A 17,785-nucleotide genomic window follows, 5' to 3' on the forward strand; every position below is an offset into this window, starting at 1 on the left:
AAAAAACCCAGCAAGAGCATAAGGCTCTGAGTTCAAGCCCTGGTATTGGCACGCACACATGCACACACACACACAAATTGGTTCTGGACATAGCTCAGTGGTAGACCAGTGTTCTACCCTGATTAAGTGAAATCAACGCCAAATACATAAAACGCCAAATACACGACTCTGGCTGGGCGTCTTGAGTGGACATCTTTGCTTTGGGACATGGGAGTTTGTTTGCTAAGACAGAAAAAAACAATCACAGCCACTCTGACTCTCCCTCACACAAGGAGGGAAGCTAAGAACCACCACCCAATCTCTCACCCTGGGCCCAACGAAGGGTCAGGAGAAGTTGGACTTGTTTTGAATAAACGTGCTCATGCGCCCTTCCATTTGACAGAGGAGGAAACTGAGGCTCAGGTAGGCTACAGCATATTAAGCAGGTCGCCCAAGGTCACACCGGGGCGAGTCACAGGACAGCGGTACATGCGCCCTTCCTTCTAGCAGCCTGAGGCCCCTTCCCCGGGTCCCCCCGGGGCCTGGCTGCCCCCAGGTCCTGGCTCACCTTCGCTCTTGCCCGAACAGTCGTTCGACCTCTGTGCGGGCCGGGCTGCGGGCGCGGCCCCCGGTGCTGCCCTGCGTCGGGGGCCCCGGCTCCCTGTGCGCGAGCCTCCGGGGCGGGGGCAGGTCGGCCAGCATGGCATACTCCTCCCTCTCCAAATTGTGCCTGGTCTCTCCGGGGGGCGCGGAGCCCCGGGAGCCCGCGCTGCCCCCGGGTGGAGGGGAGGAGGCTGCCAGGAGCGCCGGCTCGCTGGGGGGGGTGGCGGGGGTGGCGAGGAGGCCCGGGGCGCGTCTCGGTAGCCGATGCACACTTGGGGGGGCCCCAGCAGGGAGCCCGGCAGAGAGTCGGTGGAGGGAGCCAGGCTCTCCATGCTGGCGCCCGGGGGGTCCTGGAAGAGGAGGCCGGGCTCGGGGGCCTGGCGCGGCGGGGAGGAGAAGGAGGGCGCATCGCGGTGCCCGATGCACACGGGAGCGGGGAAGTGGGGGGGCTCGCGCAGGGAGTCGGTGGACGGGGCCAGGCTCTCCGTGCTGGCCCTGGGGAGATCCTGGAAGAAGAGGGAGGGCTCGGGGAACTGGCGGGGTGGGGAGGAGGCCCTGGGCGCGTCCCGGTACCCGATACACACGGCAGGGGGAAACTGAGGCGGCTGGTGCTGGGGTTGGGGAGACTCGTTTTCCCCATCGGCCGCGTCTGGCAGGAAGGGGAAGGGGTCGAACTGGGCGTGTCGAGGGGGCGAGGAGGCCCGGGGGGCGTCGCGGTGCCCGATGCACACGGCAGGTGGCATGTAGGGGGGCTCGTGATGGGCACAGTCGCTCTCAGAGGCCCGGGGCTCCGGGAAGAAAGGGAAGGGGTCGTGCTGCAGAAATCGGGGGGTGGCGAGGAGGCGCGGGGCGCGTCCCGGTGCCCGATGCACACGGCGCAGGAAGAGGGGTGGGGCGCCCCACGCCAGCCGGGGTGCGGGGGCGAGGCGCCGGGGTGGCCCGGGGGGTGGGGGGCGGGGGCGGGGGCGGCGCGGGCGGGGGAGCCCGAGGGCGGCGGCGGCGCTGGCCGGGTGGGGGCCGCGGCCTGGGGCCGCTCCGCTGGCGTGGTGGGCCGCAGGGCTATGGTGGCCCAGGGCGCCTCGCTGGGCTTGGAGCGGGCGGGGGAGGCGGTGCGGGCGCCGTCGCTCTGGGTCGGCCGGAGGGGGAAGGAGGCCCAGGGGATGTCTTTGTTGGTGCGGTGGGGGGAAGAGCTTTGGGGGCTGCCGTGGGGGGTGGGGCGGCGGGGGGAGGCCGCTCTGGGATTGTCCTTTGGGGGGCAGCTTTGGGAAGAGCCGGCCCCGGGGTTGTCTCGGTGCGGGGGCGAGGAGGGATGCGGGTGCTCCCGCTGGGTGCAGGCGTTCCGGAGGTGCTCCCACCTGCTGCAGGAGGCCTTCCGGCTCTCTCCTTGGGTGGCGTGGTCACCCTGGGCAGGCCTACTGGCCGAGGGGGGCCCAGGGTTGCCCCGCTGGGCGCTTCTGTGGGGTGAGGGGGACCTGGGGTTGCCCCGCTGCTGGGCACAGGACATCTTGGGGCTGTCTTGCTGGGCACAGAATGTTCTGGGCTTGTCCCGCTGGGCGGTGGCTCTGCTGGGAGACGCGGGTCTGGGGTTGCTCCGCTGGGCGCAGGATGTCCTGGGTTTGTCCCGCTGGGCCTTCCCGGGGGGAGACGGGGGTCTAGGGCTGTCCCACTGGGTGGTTCTGTTGGGTGAGGGGGGCCTGGGGTTGTTCCGCTGGGCGCAGGATGTCCTGGGGGTGTTTTGCAGGGTGGTTCTATTGGGAGAGGAGGGTCCCGGGTTGCCCTGCTGGGCGCAGGACATCTTCGAGTTGTCTTGCTGGGCACAGGATAGCCTGGGCTTGTCCCGCTGGGCGGTTCTGTTGGGAGAGGCGGCTCGGGGGGTGTCCCTCTGGGCACAGGCTGCCCTGGGGCTGTCCCGTTGAGGAAGACTAGCAGGCACTGCGGTTTGGGGGCCGTCCCGTCGCGAGGCATCGCTTCTGAGGCTGTCTGAGGAGGCTCTGAGGGAGGAGGAAAGCTGGACCTGGCTTCGCTGGGCGGATGAGGGTCTGAGGCTATCTCGCGAGGAGATTCTCGAAGGAGAGGACGTTCTCGGGGCGTTCTGCTGAGGGGCGGAGGTCCTGGGGTTGTTCCTCTGGGAGAGTTGAGGTGGGGAGGAGGCCTGGGGGTTTTCCTGGGGCGTAGAAGCAGCCTGGGCAGAGGAAGGCAGGGGGGCGGCCCGGGCTGGAGCCCCCGCGCGGTGCCGTTCCAGGGAGAAGCACCCACTCTCTCCTCGGAGTCTCGCCCAGTGCTGTCCCGCGCTGCTTTGGCCACCGCCACCATCACCACCGGAATCTGGAGAGAGTCAGAAGGTCAGAGGTTAGGGGAGAGGTCCCCACGGCTCTCGGTCCCCAAGATGGGAGACCCAGGCAGACTACCATGCCCGCTTCTGAGAGGCCTTAGGCCTTTCCAGCCAGGTCAGGAATTTGAAACCAAGCCCATGTGAAGCCAACTGAAATCCAGACGACCCCGGGGGTTGGAGGCTCGCACCTGTAACTCCAGCAACTCAGGAGGCCGAGACCTGAGGATCATGGTTTCCAAGCCAGCCCAGGCAGGAAAGTCTATGAGACTCTTTTTTTGTTGTTTGGTTGTCAGTCGTGGGGCTTGAACTCAGGGCCTTACAGTCTTGTTTGCCTTTTTCGCTCAAGGCTGGCTTTCTACCACACCTCCACCTGTGACTTTCTTGCTAGTTAACTGGAGATATGAGTCCTTGGGAACTTTCTACCCCGATTGGCTCTGAACTGAGATCTTAACTACCCCAAGCCCGGGCAGACTCTTATCTCCGATGAACCAGCAAAGAAGTTGGAAGTGGAGCTGTGGCTCAAGTCATAGAGAGCCAGCCTTGGGCGAAGAAGCCCACGGACAGTGCCTAGGCCCGGAGTTCAAGCCTCATCAGTATCGGCACACGCGTGCACACACGCACGTACATATACACACGTACATCTTGAGAGATTCCCTAACTTAGCTGAAATCAAATCCAGGATTGCCCAGCGGAGAAAGGCTTTGAAGGATTTGGTCCCTGTCTCCCCCACCCCCACCCCCACCCCTGGCCTCCTGCAACCCCTTCTCCACTTATCACTCTAGCACCCAGTCTTTTAGCTCCTGAAGCTTGCTTGCTACAGTACTTCAAGGCCCCGTCCTCCAGGGCCTTGGCACCAGCCTGCAATTCAGGGAGCTGCCACTAGGTGGGGAGAGCGGACAGCTAGGAAGTGGGTCACAGAGTAAGGCCCGCCCCCTGGGTGTTTAAAGAGAGGAAGCTGGCACCTAGGACAAAACCCAGCCTAGCCCACCAGACCGTGGCTTTCCTCCAGCTTCCGCGGCTCCCCACACAGCCTCTTCCCAAGGCCAAGGGCACCGCCGCCCACTGTCCCCAGTCAGTCAGTCAGTCCCTTGAGTCTCCTTCCTAGCCTCTCTTCTATGAACTTCCCTCTGCCATGGCCCTAATTCCCTCACCTGGGTGGCAGTGGAGGGTTACAGAAGAGAGGCGGGAGGCGTGTTCTGTCCTTCCCCAACGGTGCCAGCTGTTCATGGCTTGGCTTCCCTGTGTTCCCCCACCCCGCACCTGGGCTTGAACTCAAAGCCCCCTGTGGCTTGCACATGGCTGGCCTTCCGTGTGTGTGTGTGTGTGTGTGTGTGTGTGTGTGTGTGTGTGTTGAACTCTTGCTCAGTTGTTTTGTTTCCCCGCTCAAGGCCGGTGCTCTACCATTTGAACCACAGCTCCACTCCTGGGTACTGGTTACTTGGAGATGAGCTCTCAGATTTGTCTGGCTGGGAAGGATTTGAATCATGATCTTCAGATCTCAGCCTCCTGAGTCGCTAGGATTACAGGCGGGAGCCACTGGCACCCAGCTAATGGCTTTTTGTGTGTCTGGTTTGTCTCATCCATGTACCTGCCTTCCTTCCTGAACCCTGTCTGACTCTCTCCCCTTCTGTCTCCCCCACTTCTGTCTCCCCATCACCCCCATTCCTTGTCATGAAAGTGAGTGGACATGTCACGCCCCTGCTTACGTCTGCCACAAGCATCTCCTTATAAGACGAAACAAAACAAAACGGACAGGGCACTGGCGGCTCACGCCTGTAATCCTAGCCACTCAGGAGGCTCAGATCTGATGATTACAATTTCAAGCCAGGCTGAGCAGAAAGTAAGACTTTTCTTAGGTCTGATTAACCACCAGAAAAATTGGAAGTGGAGCTGTGGATCAAAGTGGTAGAGCACCAGCCTTTAGCAAAAAAGCTCAAGGACAGCTTCCAGGTCCCAGGTTCAAGCCCCACGACCGATTTAAAAAAAAAAAATCTCTCCTGACTACAATGCCATTCACACTGAAATGCTGGGTCTAACGCGTGGAGTGTGTTCAAACTGTCCAGCTGCTCCTAGCCAACATGCTCTCTGGCTCTCCCTGGCATCATGTCACCTCCCTGGCTCTGGGAGACCTCCCCCCCTTCCTCTCCCTCTCCCCCTCCCTCTCCCCTTCTCTGTTCCCTTTCTCCCACCCTCCCTCCCTCCCCCTCTTGCTAGGCAGGTGCTGTACCGCTGAGCCATGCCCCCAGTCCCTGTAGCTTCCTTAATATTCCTTAATAGAGAATGGCCCCCAGTCCTGTGAGGTTGGCCTAACAGCCATTTCTCTTTCTCTTGGGACAGTCACCTTGATTTCCCACCATCCCCACCACCCCCCCAGCCTTGCACAAGGGGCTGACCCTGGCCACCAAGATGGGCCTCTTGGCCCACACTGGGTCCCAGGGAGACCCCTAGTGACACTGATTGGTAAAGATCAAGCTGATGCACAGGGGCACGTGGCCTGGCACTGGTTGGTGGCCATCACCTTTCCACTGGGGATGGCACTAGCTAGCGGTGGAGCCAGGTTCTGAGTGGTGTTCCAACACCTGGATGCAGGGGCTGGGGATATGGCCTAGTGGCAAGAGTGCTTGCCTTGTATACATGAGGCCCTGGGTTCAATTCCCCAGCACCACATATACAGAAAATGGCCAGAAGTGGCGCTGTGGCTCAAGTGGCAGAGTGCTAGCCTTGAGCAAAAAGAAGCCAGGGACAGTGCTCAGGCCCTGAGTCCAAGGCCCAGGACTGGCAAAAAAAAAAAAAAAAAAAGAACCAACACCTGGATGCAGCCATACCTGAAGTTGCATCCCTTTTCTTGATGGGAATCATTCCGTTTCTGTCCCACCGGCTCCTGTCTCTCACAACTTGGTCATTCTAACCCAGCAGTTGGGCACAATCAGAGCACATCCTGGACTCCCCATCGTTAGGAGAACACTATTATTATTAAGATTCCCCTGCCCAGGGTCCCAGATGGCCAGGGAGAAACTACCTGGCGATACCTGGGACACCCGCGGTCCAGGGACCAGCCCGGCGGGGGACTTACCCTCCTTCCTCTGGCCTGCAGTGTCTCCTCTGACTGGGGACTTGGGGACCCTTTGGGCACGGTCAGCCTTTGCCACCTCCTGGGACTTCCGTGGGATCATCGCGGCCAGCTCGTCCCGGCGGGGGACCTCCCTCGCGCTCTCAACAGTGTCCCAGTCCTGCCAGGGGACGAGCAGAGAAAGCACGTTGAGAGCCAAGACCTGGACCAAAGGCATGTCGTTAGGAGGCACGGGTTCAAATCCTAGCCCCATCCCTTCCCAGATGTGTGGCTTTAAGCAAACTGCTTTCCCTCTCTGAACCTCACCCCCCCATGCAGGGCTTTTATAAACTCTGGCTCAGGAGGTGTAGTCCTGGGAGTCCCTCCACATGGTGGGGGGGGCTGGGCTGAGCCCCAGCCCTGTCACCTCCCCTTGGGAGGAAGGTCTCGGGGCTTTTCTGCTGCCTCACTCCTGGGCTGCACTCGCCCGTCCGTTTCCTTCTGTCTTTGGACAGTGACTGCCAGGCTCAGCCATGGAGTCCACAGTGGGGGACCCGGATGAGACCCAGGACCCACGCACTGGGTACCCCTCCCCGCCAAGTCCTCCTTGGCCTGATTGTTAGTGGCTCATCCAAGTTCTTCTCACCCAAAACCCCTCCCCGCGTGGACAGGGGGCTGCTTCTCCCCACAGACTCAGCCCGGGACACCCCACAGCCGGGCAGGATGGGGGGGCCTCAGCCCTCATCTGGAGTGTGCCCCCCCCCACCGCCGACCCCAGCTCACCAGCGAGGATGAGTTGCTGGTCTCATCAGGGGTGTCCCTGTCGGAGCTGGAGCTGCTGTCTGCGTTGGGGTCCTCGTCACAGCTGCTGCAGGGGGTGCAGGCTGGGCCCTCCAAGTGGGGTGCTGCCTCGGGGTCCCGGCACCGGCTGGGGGCAGCCGGGGGGCCCTGCTCAGGGCCCCCTGCTGCTGGGGACGTGCCCCTGGGGGAGAGACAGGCCCATGACTTTCCCCAGGAATCAAGGAGCCACCCCGCCACCCACACGCACGCCCAGCCCCCCGGTACGCATGCGCGTCACGGGCGGACCTTGGACCAGGCCTCCTCGAGTGAGTGTAGAGTTTCCCGTGTCATAGCTGTGGAAACGGGCTCAGGGAGGTCCACAGCCGGGCCAGGGCCACGGAGCTCAGGAAGAGCAGAGCCGGGTGGAGGGAGATGAGGATCAAAAGAAGGGGTGTGCAAAGCAGATTCCCCCCCACCCTGCCCCCCTCCCAAGCCAGGAGCTGGGGAGGGGAGAGGAAGCCCCGCCAAGGAGAGGTTGGCCAGCTCACGTTAGGCCCAGGGCTGTCAGGACCTCCAGACTGACCTACAAGGTGGTAATGGATGAAAACCCTAAACTAGTGCTCTGAGCAGCTCAGGAGGCTGAGATCTGAGCATCGCAGTTGGAATCCGGCCTGGGCAGGCAAAGTCCGTCAGACTCTTATCTCAAATGAGCCACCGAGAAGCCAGAAGTGGAGCTGGGGCTCAAGTGGTCCTGAGCCTTTGGGCTCAAGGCCAGGCCCCAGGCCCTGAGTCCCAGCTCCGAAAAGACTCCAGGCTCCTCTACCACCCTCGCCCCAACCCCACGATGCAGGCCTCGAAACTAAAGGCCCCGACAAGCCCTGCAGTTTCATTTGTCCCAGATTTTTTTTGAAATTACATTTGAGAGTGTAGATTTTTTTTTTTAAATAATACCTTTCCTACGAGACGCACATGTTCTTAACTAATGCGTTTCCTTCTTGTCTCTCTCTTTTTTTTTTTTTTTGGCCAGTCCTGGGCCTTGGACTCAGGGCCTGAGCACTGTCCCTGGCTTCTTCCCGCTCAAGGCTAGCACTCTGCCACTTGAGCCACAGCGCCGCTTCTGGCCGTTTTCTGTATATGTGGTGCTGGGGAATCGAACCTAGGGCCTCGTGTATCCGAGGCAGGCACTCTTGCCACTAGGCTATATCCCCAGCCCCTCTTGTCTCTCTCTTTTCTCCTATTTTTACATTGTGGGGAGTGAGGCCTAACACACACCCTCTATCATTCAGTGACACCCTCAGTGTCATTCCCTCCCCCCCCTCCCCAGGTAATGGGGGCATAGAAGATGTCCCACCAGATTGGAAGCTGGAACCCAGATTTCCGGGTGCTCAGGTACCTGGGCTGGGGACCTGGACTCCCCAGGTCCCCGGGCCCCAGAGGGGGAGCCCAGGTCGGCTGAGGCCTGGGTGGGAGGAAATCCCATAGCCTAGAGCAGAGCCCAGCTGTCATCATGAAGGAGGGTGGGTGGGGCGGGGGAGGGCATCCTCTCCCGGGGGAGCCGTGGCCCCGCGCCTGGGGTCTTTACCCACCTCTGGGGCCCCTGCTTGAGGCCGGGGTGCGCGGCGGGCTGGCCGGCGGAGGCTGCCGCCCCGGGGAGGTCCGGAAGGGGCGGCGGGCAGCGGGGCAGGTCGCAGTAGGGCAGGTCCTCACCGGAAGGGCTCCTGGGCTCCTGGGCCGGCGGCGGTGCAGACAGGAGGCAGCTGAGAGCCACGTGGGGCTCCCCTCCGCTCCCCCCACCCCAGCCCCTCCCAGCTGGGGAGGGTGGGAGTCGGCAGGCAGACATCTCCCTCTGGGATCTCCCCGCGTGGGGAGGGTGCCACTGCCCGGCCTGCCGCCCTGGCCACCACCCGGCGGGCACCGGTGCCTGGCGCGTGCAGGCCCATGTGTGCACACACGCGTGTGTGCACGCCTGAGCCAGCTGGAAGTGATCGTGTGTGTCAAGGCCGCAGTGCTTGGACACCTGTGTGCTCGTGGGGTTGGCGTGTCCGAGTGCGCACACACACACACACACACGCACACACGGGTATGCAGGCCCTTTAGGTCCACTAACACGCGTGTTCGTGTAAGTTCACTTTCAAGTGAATGTGCCGTGCGTGCACCTGAGGACAGGAAGTGCGCAGAGGGGACCCGAAGGGACTTTTGTAGCCGGAGGGCGAGGGTGGGGGAGGGCCAGGCCTGGCGAGGACAGAGGGGGGGGCAGCGAATCGGAGGGGCGCAGCCCAGGCCAGCAGGGCGGGCTTCCAGGGCTGGGTGGCTGAGTCCCCACACGTGGGCGCCCACCTGTAGCCCCGCAGTTCCTTTCCCCCTGCCCGCGGCAGCCAGGCCCCAGCGAGCAGGCCAAGCGGGGCTCACCCAGGGGGAACGGCGGGGGGCCCCCCTCCAGAAGGCCCCCCCCCACTGCTCCCGCAGCAGCGGGCCCCCCCCTGTGGTGGGAGCGGGGCCTGGGCACCCGGCGCCCCGCCTCCTCTCGGGTTACCTGGGCAGCGGGCTGGGTGGCACGGCGGCCGGCGGCTGTCAGCACCCTCGTTCCCGGGGGGCTCGGGCTCCGGCCCCCCACACGGCTGCCCTCCCGGGCCCTGCCTCTGCGCCCTGACGGCGGATGGAGCCCGGCAGGAAACCCTAGAGGGGCCGGCTTCGGGAGCGGGGGCCCTCATTACTGTTTCATAAGCCAGGGCCCGGCCAAGAACAATGCGGGACATAAAACCCAGGAATCCGATCCCGGCCGCTCACCTGAGAGCTGGGTGGCTGGGAGCCTCCCTGGGGACCCACGAGCCCAGCATCGGGGACCCAGGCTGCAGCCTCCGTGCCCCAGGGGGGGTTCAGGCTCTCCAGGACCCCAACATGACCACCGCCACTGCGGGCCGGGCCCCGGGCCGCCCCAGGAGGGGTCTGTGTGCCCACCGCCACATCCAGGCCACACCAGGCCTGGCTGGCTTCGGTTTCACCTCTGCCCATGGCCAGATTCCGATCAGAGGCTGGGCAGCACGAGGTGTCAAGTCCACAGCCCGGCCTGGCGCCCGGGCCACCCAGGGGACAGTCCCCTACCAAGATGGAGGGAGAGAGGGAGCCACAGGGCAGGGGGGGGGGGCGGGGAAGAGCGGCCGGCCCAAGCGGGACCCCCACCCAGCCTGACATGGCCCCTCCTCCTCGCGTGTGCCCCTAGCCCACCTCCACGCACTCCTCGTGTGCCAAGGCCCAGCGGCCAGTCCCTCGCTCTGATTTGCTTTCTGGCCTCAGATGGACCTGGGTCCTCCTGGGCCTCCAGGCTTCCAGGTGGGAGGCCTTGCCCGCTGGCTTCCTCTCCCAGTCTTGGCAGAGGTGTAACCAACACCGAGGGCCTTCTCTCTGCCGAGGTCACTTCATCTACAGAAGTGGCAGTGTTGGGCTGGGAATATGGCCTAGTGGCAAGAGAGCCTGCCTCGTATACATGAAGCCCTGGGTTCAATTCCCCAGTACCACATATAGGAAAACGGCCAGAAGGGGCGCTGTGGCTCAAGTGGTAGAGTGCTAGCCTTGAGCGGGAAGAAGCCAGGGACAGTGCTCAGGCCCTGAGTTCAAGGCCCAGGACTGGCAAAAAAAAAAAAAAAAAGAAGTAGTGGTGTTGACCAGAGCTACCATCCCAGAGGCATCATGGGACTTAAGGGAGTTCATATTGGAAGGGGGTGGGGCCCGGATGGCAGAGTGTCTGCTTGGCAAACAAAAAAAAACAGAAATAAAGCTGGGTGCCAAGGGCTCACGCCTGTAATCCTAGCTTCTCAGGAGGCTGAGATCTGAGGATCGAGGTTCAAAACCAGTAGGGTCAGACAAATCTGAGAGACTCTTATCTGCAATTAACGAGTACACAGATGAAAGTAAAAGTGTAGCTCAAGTGATAAGAGTGCCGGCCTTGAGCAAGAAAGTTAAACAAGAGCTCAAGGTCCTGAGTTCAAGCCCCAGTACACACACACACACACACACACACACACACACACACCATACACAATTATTTAAAACAAAATGTAAAAGTGTGAAAAGCTCACAACAGTGATCTGTCTGCCCATCTTAAATATAATAAATGATGGAAGAACATTAGAGTTTTATAAATGTCAAATCAGTAGAATAATGCTAAATGCAATTAGGAATAGCCTGACACTGATGGCTCACGCCTGTAACCCTAGCTAGTCAGGAGGCTGAGATTTGAGGATTATGGTTTGAAGCCAGCCTGAGCAAAAAGGTCTGTGACAATCTTATCTCTAATTAACAACCAACAAGTTGGAAATGGAGCTGTGGCTCAAGTGGTAGAGCACTAGCCTGGAGCAAAGTTGCTCAGGGACAGCACCCAGGCCACAAAAAGAAAAGGGGTGATACTGACCCAAAAGAAATGTACTCTTACCAGCCTTATGGAACTGTAACCCTGCTGTACATCATCTTTATAACAATAATAAATTAAAAAGAAGGGAGAGGAGGAGGAAGAAAGGGGGGGGAGGAAGGAGGAGGAGAAATAACTGGTTGTGGTAGTATACATCTGAGCTGTAATCCCAGAATTCAGAAGGCAGAAACAGGAGAACTGCAATGTTGAGGCCAGCCTGGGTTACCTACTTAGTGAGACCCAATATAAACAAAAAAGATATATAAGCTGGGTGCCAATGGCTGAAGCTTATAATCCTAGCTACTTAGGAGGCTGAGATATGATGATCATGGTTCAAAGCCAGCCAGGGCAGAAAAATCCATGAGACTCTATCTCCAATCAACCAGCAAAAAGCCTGGAGTGATGTCTCAAATGGTAGAAGGCTAGCCTTGAGCACAAAAGCTCAGGAAGAACGCCCCAGACCCCGAGTTCAAACCCCAGGACTGGCAAAAAGATAAAGGGAAAACACATCGAAAAGAACGGAACGGAGCTTTGTGGTTTCTAACATACTGCAGGATCCTCCCATACAGCCCCCCACAGGTCCTGGGGCTGACCCCCCACCCCATGCCGCCCACCTTGCCCAGGGCGGCTGAGGCTCCCAGCACATTTTCTTGGTGCGGGACCATTTCTGTGTGTTGTGGTTGTTATTTGTCTTGAGACAGGGGCTCTCCATGTAACCCCGGCTATAAAGAGACGTGGGCGACATCAGGCGGGACTCCTTCCTGATACTGCAGCACCCTTCCTTCTAGAAAAGCCACAGGGAGACTCCACCCACTCCTTCCACGCCCCATCTTGAGCACTGGGGAATGGGGTTCAGGGGGACAGATGGGAGGGTCTGCTTGCCCTGTAGCTCCGCGTGCGGATGGAGTGGGATGGAGCTCGGTGGTGGGGTGCTTGCCTTGCACGGGGTGCCTGGACTCGGGGTACCCACAGGCTCCCCCACGGATAAGCGCCCTGTCTTCAGTGCCCCAGCCTCCTCTAGCCTGTCTCCCGCAGAGCTCACTGCGGGCCTCGGAGCTGTCGTTCCCGTCCTCATCTGCACCATTTCCTGTCTTTCCCTCCTTAGGCCCAGAGCAACTCCAAGCCTACCTCCAGCTCCAAGCACCTCACCTATGTGCGGAGAAGCTGGCCCTGGGCTTTCCCCCGTTCCCCCCAATCCCGTAGGTTCTTCTAGCCTATGAGACCTCCAGTGTGACCCCATCATCTCGGACACAAATTAATATTTGCACCTTTTGTGAGTGTGTGTGTGAGTGTGTGTGTGTGTGTGTGTGTGTGTGTGCCAGTCCTGAGGTTTGAACCCAACGCCTGCATGCTGAACTTATTTTTGCTCAAGGCTAGTGCTTTACCACTTGAGCCACGGCTCCACTTGTGGCTTTTGGGTGGTTCATTGGAGATAAACATTGCCCAGACTGTCCTGCCCAAGCTGGTTTTGAACCCTGATCCTCAGATCTCAACTTTCTGAGTAGTTAGGACTATAGGGATGAGCCACTAGTGCCTGGCTATGCATGTGTGTGTGTGTGTGTGTGTGTGTGTGTGTGTGTGTGTGTGTGTGTGCACGTGCACCTGCGTGCATGTGTCACAAGCTGGTACTAGAGTCTCAACTCAGGGCCTGTCCGTTAGCTTTTTTTGCTTAAGGCTGGTACTCTGCTACTTGAGCCATAGCTCCGCTTCCAGCTTTTTGCTGATTAACTGGAGATAAGAGTCTCATGAGCCAGAGACTGGTGGCTCACGCCTATAGTCTTAGCTACACAGGGGGCTGAGATCTAAGGATCACAGTTCCACACCAGCCTGGCAGGAAAGTCTGAGACTTTTATCTCCACTAAACTACCCAAAAGGCCCGAAGTAGAGCTGTGGCTCAAGTGGTAGAGCACTAGCCTTGAGCAAAAGAAGATCAGGGACAGTGTCCTGCCTCTGAGTTCAAGCCCCAGGACCAACACCACAAAAAGTAAAAAGAGGCTCTTGGATTTGTCTGCCCAGGCTGGCTTTGAACTACAATCCTCAGATCATCATTCCTGTGCCTTTTCTTCACCTGGCTTCAGTCCCTCCCCCCTGCACATGTTCTCTGCCCAGAAATCACTGTGATCGAAAACTGTAGATGGGTTCACGCCAGCCACGCCTTCACAGAAAATCCTTAATGGGTCCCCAGGACTCTCAGGAAAGGTAAAACTCAAAGCTTCCGGCAAGCTTCCAAAGCTACATTGATTGGGGATACCCAGAGCTCCTCTGCCCCTTCTTCCCACTCAGTCTTTGCCATCCTCTAATGGCCTTCCTTCTGCCTCAGGGCCTTTGCACATACAGGAATTCCCTTCCTCCCTCTCCCCAATGTCACCGGCTAATGCCCCAAGCTGTGCTCACCAAGCCACTCCCTGTCACCAGAGAACCCTTCCGCTTGTGGCCTATCATCTACCCTCACGACCCTGGCTGTGCCTTCACGGCGTGATCACAGCAATGATGAACGCATCATGTCTTAGTCTCCATTTTCCTGACTAGACTTCCAGGCCCACAAGGCCACCTGCCTGGGCCACCATTTCCCTGGCACATTCCAAGCACCTGCTCAACATGAGCGATCGATCGAGATGACTGGAGGTCTCAGCCGGGAGCCAGTGGGCCGGAAGGTGGAAGTCAGAGCTGGCTGGATCCAGGATCTTCCTGGGTCAGGCGGGCCTCTCCCCGTCTATTGGGAGGAGCAGATCATTTGCATAGGATGTGGGTATCAGGGCTCTCAGGCATCTGCTGGCAAAGCAGGGATGGCTGATGGAGAGACCTGGACGGCGGAAAGGAAGCTGCAAGCTTCCCTCTTCCCGGCAGAAAGGATCCGGGAAGGAAGCGAACACGGGAGGAATGAGCTCTGGGTGGCTCAGGCTGAGCGGTGGAGCGGGCTTCTGGCCCCCCGGCTCGGCCAGAGACCGTCACAGCAACGGGGGGAATCCAGGCCGCCCCTCGGACTCCAGCGCTGACCGGAGCCACCTTGGATCTGAAGCCCCCGTGGGACGCGGGCTGCCCGGGATCTCACAGGGAGGGGTTGAGGCTGGAGGAGCCTCTGGAGACTCGGGTCCACGCATGCCTGCGGGTGCCAGGCTCTCTGGGTGTCCTTATGACACCTGCTTGGCATAAGACCACATCGATCGCAGGGTGAGGGAGTGAAGAGAATCTCCAGTGAGCGCTGGTGGACATTTTCTGTCCTAACACCTGCTCGAGACCCCCTCCCTCCCCCTTTTAAAAATGCTGGTCCTGGGCTGGGGATATGGCCTAGTGGCAAGAGAGCTTGCCTCATATACATGAGGCCCTGGGTTCGATTCCCCAGCACCACATATACAGAAAACGGCCAGGAGGGGCGCTGTGGCTCAAGTGGCAGAGTGCTAGCCTTGAGCAAAAGGAAGCCAGGGACAGTGCTCAGGCCCTGAATCCAAGCCCCAGGACTGGCCAAAAAAAAAAACAAAAACAAAAACAAAAACAAAAAATGCTGGTCCTATGACCTGAACTCAGGACCTGGGTGCTGTCCCTTAGCTTTTTCACTACAGGCTGGCTCTTGCGCCGCGCCTCCACTTCTGGATTCTTTCTAATGAAAGATAAGAGTCTCACAGACTTTCCTGCCCAAGCTGGCTTTGAACCTCAGCCTTCAGATCTCAGCTTCCCCCAGAAGTGAGGCACCAGCGCCCAGTGGGACATAATCTTAACTTTCTCTTTGGGGTGGCGAGGTATAGCTATGTCTCGGGATGAGTGGAGAAAGGGTGCTGGTTTGGGTCTGGGATATGGCTTAATAGTAGAACGCAAGCTTAGCATGTGTAAGACTCAGAGTTCGACCTCCAATATCCGTCCCCAAACTAACGAGCTGCCACGTAGATACCAATGAAGTCATAGGCTAGAGAGGAGGCTATAGTTTGGAGAAAAAAAAAATAATCACAAGAGGGCTGGGGATATGGCCTAGTGGCAAGAGTGCTTGCCTCGTATACATGAGGCCCTGGGTTCGATTCCCCAGCACCACATATACAGAAAATGGCCAGAAGTGGCGCTGTGGCTCAAGTGGCAGAGTGCTAGCCTTGAGCACAAAGAAGCCAGGGACAGTGCTCAGGCCCTGAGTCCAAGCCCCAGGACTGGCAAAAAAAAAAAATCACAAGAGCCAGAAGGAAATGACTGAAGACTAAGAAACATTAATGTGGTCCAACCAACCCACTTTGTTGTCAGGAAATTTGAAGGCTTGGAGGCATGGCCCGAGTGGTAGAACACTTGCCTAGCTTGTAGGAGGCACCCTAATTTGATCCTAGTATTGAAAAAAACATTTAAATAGATTATTGTTGTCACTATTCTTTGCTTTTTGCTGCTTGTTGAGAGGTAGAGTCCAGCAAACTTTTCTGCCGGGGTTGGCCTCAAAGCACGATCCTCCAGGCTGCAGTCTCCCAAGGAGCTAAGATTACGAGTGTGTACCACTGATACTTGGCTTTTAATTCCTTTTAGAAATAAAGATAAGAGAAACTGAAGAGCAGGGCAGGAGAAAGCAAGCATCTGCGTTTGACTGTAAATTCCGGGCCCAGCCAGGCCCAGCCCATCCCCCCAGCCCCCATGTGAAACCACCAGACACGAAGCCGGCTCACCTGGGATCCGGCTCCACAGGCCTCCTCGGGGCGGAAGGAGTCTTCACAGACGCTCTGCACAGCCATGGTGGTCCCAAAGCGTTCACCTGCGGCGTTCCCAGCCACCTGCTCCATGGTGGGTAAGCCAGCCCGGGGCAGCTCTTGCCATCTGGTGACTGACTCTCTAGAACAATAGGGAGATGGACCAAAGGACTGGCAGGCCACCTACATGGTCCCCAGCCCTAGTTTCTGCAGGCCAAACAAAGATCAGGAATATCTGGCTATCTACCAGTCGTTTGTTTATTCGCTCAACAAACACTAGCACCCACTAAGCAGCTGGGCCTGCTGATTTTGTGTGTGAGTTCTAGTTCTTATTGAAGTGTTCTTTGGAATGGTATTCCAAGACGCTGAATTATACTCCCCTGAGATAGTCCTTAAAAGGCAGATTTTATAGGGCTGGAGCCGTAGCTCGGTGGTAGAGAGCTTGTCTAGCAGTCACAAGGCCCTGTGTTCCATTCCCAGCACTGGAAAAAAGAATCCAACCGGACTTGAAGGTGCATTCCCATAATCCCAGTCATTCAGGAGCTGGGATGGGAGAATCGCTACAGGGCAAGGGCTGGAGACCAATCGGGGCAATACAGCGAGACTCACCTTTTTAAAAACAAACAGCCAGTCACTGGTGACTCACGCCTGGAATCCCAACTACTCAGGAGGCTGATATGTGAAGATGATGGTTCTAGCCTAGGCAGGAAAGTCCATGAGACTTCCCAAAAGCCAGAAGCAGAGCTGTGGTGAGAATGGTACCGTACTAGCCCTCAGAAAAGAAGGAGGAGGAGGAAGAGGAGCAGGAATAGAAGAAGAAACAAGGAGGAGGAGGAAGAGGATGCGAAAGAAGGAGGAGGAGGAGGAAGGAAGGAAGGAAGGAAGGAAGGAAGGAAGGAAGGAAGGAAGGAAGGAAGGGAGGGAGGGAGGGAGGGAGGGAGGGAGGGAGGAAGGGAGGAAGGGAGGGAGGAAGGGAGGAAGGGAGGAAGGGAAGAAGAAAGGAAGGAAGGGAGGAAGGGAGGAAGGGAAGGAGAGAGAAAATGAAAGGGGGATGGAAGAATGGCTCAGTTGGTAGAGTGCTAGCCAATGAGCAAAAGCATCAGGTTCCAAGTCCCTGTCTTAGACCGAGAGAGAGAGAGACTCTCGGAAAGTGCTCAGCCACTGAGTTCCAGCCCCAGGACTGGCACCAGAAAACCAGCAAAGCAAAAACCAAAAAACCACAAACCAAGGCAATGCACACCAGGCAACAGTGACTCACACCTGTAATCCCAGCTACTCAGGAGGCTGGGATCTGAGGATCACAGTTCAAAGCCAGCCGAGGCAGGAAAGTCTCTGAGACTCTCAGATCTTCAGTTCCCTCTCCTGATTCACCCACTCAGAATCTCCAGGGGATAAGACCTGGGTGCACCATTCAAATCAGTTCCCTGGGTGATACTAGTTTGTAGCTTTTAAAACTTGTAGCTACTCTGTTCCTGTAGCCACTTTCAGACAGAGAGGTCCTCTGGCCCTCAAGGTCTTAGTGGCTGAGCTGGGTTCAAATCCCAGATTGGGGTGGGGGCTCAGGATCTCTCTGATGAAAGTGAGGGACAGTGGACCCCACTGTGGCCCTTGTAGGTCCCTTGGGAGTGAGGCAGAGGGCTGCTCAGATATTTTCAGAGTTGAAGGCAAAGTCGGTCTTAGAGAATTTGTGACACAGCTTAGTCAAAAAGAACCAACCCCTCCAGTGTTGACCTGAAGGGGGGGGAGGGGGGTGTAGGGGTGTGTGTGGCGGGAGATTCTCCCTCTGAAGGCTCCCAGATCCACAGCTAGAAGAAAAGCAACAAAGGGAAAGATGCCCCCCACCCTGCATCCAGAGGGAGCCCCAGGAGGAGAGTGGGGGGGGCAGGGGAGGGACCCAACATCCTCTAACAGCTCCCCTGGGTCACCCCATACCTACTGAGGGTTCTTCTCAGCTCCCAGGGGACCAAGTCTTGGTTGCCAATCTC

At 58.5% G+C, this 17,785-nt stretch overlaps 1 protein-coding gene across 1 annotated transcript; it reads right to left on the minus strand.

The window, feature by feature from the left end:
- Positions 1–543: 543 nt before the first annotated feature.
- Positions 544–15,893, minus strand: LOC125347241 (TRIO and F-actin-binding protein-like). The gene is given in 7 exon segments (XM_048340365.1): positions 544–810; positions 813–1,412; positions 1,415–2,907; positions 5,988–6,144; positions 6,747–6,945; positions 8,330–8,469; positions 15,780–15,893. Coding segments are annotated over 7 exon segments (2,970 nt in total).
- Between the last annotated feature and the right edge of the window lie 1,892 nt (positions 15,894–17,785).

The sequence above is a fragment of the Perognathus longimembris genome, chromosome 1 (assembly GCF_023159225.1).
Source record: "Perognathus longimembris pacificus isolate PPM17 chromosome 1, ASM2315922v1, whole genome shotgun sequence".
Classification (NCBI taxonomy): Eukaryota; Metazoa; Chordata; class Mammalia; order Rodentia; family Heteromyidae; genus Perognathus; species Perognathus longimembris.